Source organism: Miscanthus floridulus, chromosome 18 (genome assembly GCF_019320115.1).
Source record: "Miscanthus floridulus cultivar M001 chromosome 18, ASM1932011v1, whole genome shotgun sequence".
Classification (NCBI taxonomy): domain Eukaryota; kingdom Viridiplantae; phylum Streptophyta; class Magnoliopsida; order Poales; family Poaceae; genus Miscanthus; species Miscanthus floridulus.
In genome coordinates this window covers 116,568,394-116,572,140 of record NC_089597.1, presented here as the reverse complement: position 1 = coordinate 116,572,140, position 3,747 = coordinate 116,568,394, and the positions used below count along the sequence as shown (strand labels likewise).

Below are 3,747 nucleotides of genomic sequence, written 5' to 3'. Positions count from 1 at the left end.
TGAGGGCTGGTGTGTTGCCCTGCTGGCTGAACAGGTTGCAGCTGTAGCCTATATGATTTCCGCACTCATCTTGATTACATGGTTTTATGCTATGGCCTCTACTTCTTAAAATCATGGAGATGGATTAACAAGCTGAGTATTTTTCTCCCTCATAGAGGCATACATGCATCTCTTGGACAGCCCGTGGGCCTCTTTCGGCAAGCCGCCATTGCATCTTGAGCAGCACACCTCAATCTGTGTCTGGTAGCCATCGCCGTGGAGCTGGCGACCGTCATTCGCTTGGTTGATGCCACCGCGCTTCTCTCCGCTCGAACGGGGCTGGGTTCAGTCTGGGCTCGAACGGGGCTGGGCCCATATGAACCCATGAGAAAAAGACTTAAAAAGTATTATATAATATACTCTTAAAAACCTTTAAGATTTGTGTAAACTTTTTGGAGGTCCACCGGAGCAGAACTCATAGTTTATACGAATACCGCCTGCCATTGCCATTGCCATTGCCATTGCCATCCTCCTGCGAGGGAGCCCGGACTCTGTTGAGAAGCGAGAAGACTTTTAGGATCGGCATGGCTCGGTGCGGCGGGTTCGTTGAGAAGGCGAAGCCATACATCGCCATGATCTCGCGGGTACACCGGGATGAACGTGCTCACCAAGGTGTCGCTGGAACAGGGCATGAGCCACTAGGTGCTCGTCGTCTATGTTGAGGAAGCTAGCTCTGGAACGGCTACGACAACTACCGAAGACCGTGCGCGCGCTCTGCTGTCGCCCACGCGCCCACGTCGCGCGCTGCGGCGCCTAGGATAGCAGCGGTTGCAGCACACTGCAACCCTTCCCTGTTGTAATACACATACATTCATTCAGGCAATACAGAAGTGTTGTTGGCTCCTATTCTTCTACATGGTATCAACGAGCGCGGGCTGATCCTCCCTCCGGCGACCGACGATCACCGTCTCTCGCCTCGGCTGCTCACCACCGCATCTTCTGCTGCCCATCCCACCTCTCCGCTGCCATGGAACACATGGACGACAACCCTCTTTTCGGTGTCGACTCCAACTCTGATTCTTCCTCCGCCGACGGTGACGCACCTGTCATCACTCCTCCCCCGGCTGCTGTGCTTCAAACCGTCAACATCAAATCGCATGTGCCCGTCGTCCTCGAACTCGCCGAGCCCAACTACGACGAATGGCGCTGCTTCTTCGATGCCTTCATCGACAAATTCAGCCTCGGCTCCCATCTTTCTTCTCCGCCGACCCACGCACAGCGTCGTGATCCGGAGTGGCGCGTCAAAGACCAGAGCATAATTAGCTGGCTGTACAATTCCATCGCCAAGGACGTCCGCGACATCGTGCGCAAGCCCCGGGCCACGGCATTCGCCATCTGGGGCGCCGTCCAAAATCAATTCCGTGACAACCAGCTCCACCGTGCCGGCTGAATTTCGCAATCTCGTCCAAGGCGACATGGATATCTCCCAGTACACCGGCCGGCTCAAACAGCTCGCCGACGCTCTCCGCGACGTCGACCAGCCTGTCCACGAGACCAGCCAGGTACTTAACATGTTACGTGGTCTCAGTTCCAAGTACAGGCATGCTATCCCGGTGATCACGTCGAAGCAGCGGCCCCACACCTTCCTGTCGGCGCATTCCTATCTGTTGCTGGAGGAGCAATACGATAAGGAGCATGCCAAGGCGGCGGCCCATCATGCTCTTCTCACCACCGGCGGTGCTCGGCCACCTGCTTCTTCCTCAGGCGATGGCGGCTCCGGATCCAGCTCCAGCGCCAACCCGCCCGTCCCCAAGTCTACGGCGGTTGGCCACGGCACGTCCTCACGCACCGACTCACGCCGCGGCCGTGGTCGGGGTCGTGGGCGCGGCCAGTACCATCAACCTGGCGGTTCCAAGTTCCAACACGGCACAAGCACCCCGTCCACCAGCTGTCGGCCTCAACCCCTGGACCGGCATGGTGCAAGCCTGGCAGATGCCGTTCCGGGTCCCCGGCGCAGGCGTCCTCGGTCCACGTCCCGGCGCTTCACCTCACCAGGCCTACCTCGCCGGACCGCCGCTCCCTGCTGCCTACACCCCGTCTCCATCAACACCGGATGTCTGGAACCACCAGGCCCTCCTCACCGCTCTCGCCACGGCCAATGTTCCGCCGTCCGGGCCACAGACTGCTGAGTGGTATCTTGACACCGGCGCATCGTCTCACATGGCTTCCAACGCCGGTATACTCTCTTCTTCCCAGCCCCTTTTCAATTCTGCACCCATCGTCGTAGGCAACGGAGCTACTCTTCCAGTCACCCATCGTGCTTCCACTTCCATTCACACTACTCAGTCCCCTCTTCATCTAAACAATGTTCTTGTTTCACCTTCCTTAGTCAAAAACCTGATTTCTGTTAGATTTCTCACTCGTGACAATAATGTTGCTGTTGAGTTTGATCCTCTCGGTTTTTCTATCAATGACCTACGAACCCGAGTGGAGATCCTCCGATGTAACAGCCACGGCGAGCTCTATCCTCTGTTGGCGTCACCGCCGGAGGCCCTCGTTGCGTCTACCATCACCATCGATCTGTGGCATCAACGACTGGGTCATCCCGGCCGCAACGCCTTCCTGAAGACGCTCCCCAGCCTCGAGTTCACTCCTACCAAGTCGCAGTCCATCTCCACCTGTGAAGCATGTCAGCTGGGCAAACACGTTCATTTGCCCTTTTCCGATTCAAGTTCAGTTAGTTATGTACCTTTCCAAATTGTACACGCTGATGTTTGGACGTCTCCTCTCGCTAGCTTTTCCGGTTTCAAGTACTATCTTGTCTTAATCGATGATTTTAGTCATTATATCTGGACCTTTACGATTCGTGCAAAATCTGAAGTTCTGCAATGCTTTATGACGTTTCATGCATATGTTCGTACCCAATTCCAGCTCCCCCTCATTGCCTTCCAGACCGACAATGGCCGCGAATTCGACAACCAAACCTTTTGCCAACATCTGTCAAATCATGGCGTCGCGTTCCGGCTTTCCTGCCCATACACTTCTTCCCAAAACGGGAAGGCCGAGCGCATCATTCGGACGCTCAACGATTGTGTGCGCACCCTCCTTCATGCAAGCATGTCCGAGCCCTTCTGGGTCGAGGCCTTGTCCACCGCCACACACCTGCTGAATCGACGGCCATGCCGGACTAGCGGCACCGTGACTCCCTTTCAGCTGCTCCTCGGCGCACCTCCCACCTACGATCATCTTCGCATTTTCGGTTGCTTCTGCTATCCCAATCAAGCCTCCACTGTTGAACACAAATTTAGCCCACGATCGACGCCGTGCGTGCTCATTCTTCGGATATCCAACTGATCACATCACGACACGACACGTTGTCTTTGACGAGACACAATTCCCTTTTCATTCCGCGCCCAATTTCAGTCAATCGACAATAACTGGATAGTCTACGGTGACCGATAATTTAGACAATACGATCATTCTTCATCAGTCTGCCCCGCAGCCAGCACCATCTCCCGCCAGCTCTTCCTCTCCACCGTCGTCTGATCCATCATCCCCACCCTTCCCAAACTCACCTGCCCTTCCTTCATCGGGCAGCTCGTCCCCGTCTATGTGCTAGCACCTGTCATTGATCATCCTCGATATGCTCTCTCCGCTTCGACTCCACAACCCATCTCCCCCATACCCACCTCCGCCCGGGTTGCTCTAAAGGATCCCCACTGGCACGCCGCCATGGCCAGCGAGTTCGAGGCCTTGCAACGGAACCGA

At 56.0% G+C, this 3,747-nt stretch overlaps 2 protein-coding genes across 2 annotated transcripts; both read left to right on the top strand.

Annotated features, from left to right (window-relative positions):
- Nucleotides 1–1,006: 1,006 nt before the first annotated feature.
- On the top strand, nucleotides 1,007–1,429 carry LOC136524443 (uncharacterized). Its single transcript, XM_066517819.1, has one exon. It carries the CDS (start codon nucleotides 1,007–1,009, stop codon nucleotides 1,427–1,429), a length of 423 nt encoding a protein of 140 aa, XP_066373916.1.
- A 25-nt stretch (nucleotides 1,430–1,454) lies between these two features.
- LOC136524442 (uncharacterized) lies at nucleotides 1,455–3,525 on the top strand. Its single transcript, XM_066517818.1, has 3 exons — nucleotides 1,455–1,812; nucleotides 1,928–2,215; nucleotides 3,470–3,525. Exons 1-3 carry the CDS (start codon nucleotides 1,455–1,457, stop codon nucleotides 3,523–3,525), a joined length of 702 nt encoding a protein of 233 aa, XP_066373915.1.
- Nucleotides 3,526–3,747: the final 222 nt, after the last annotated feature.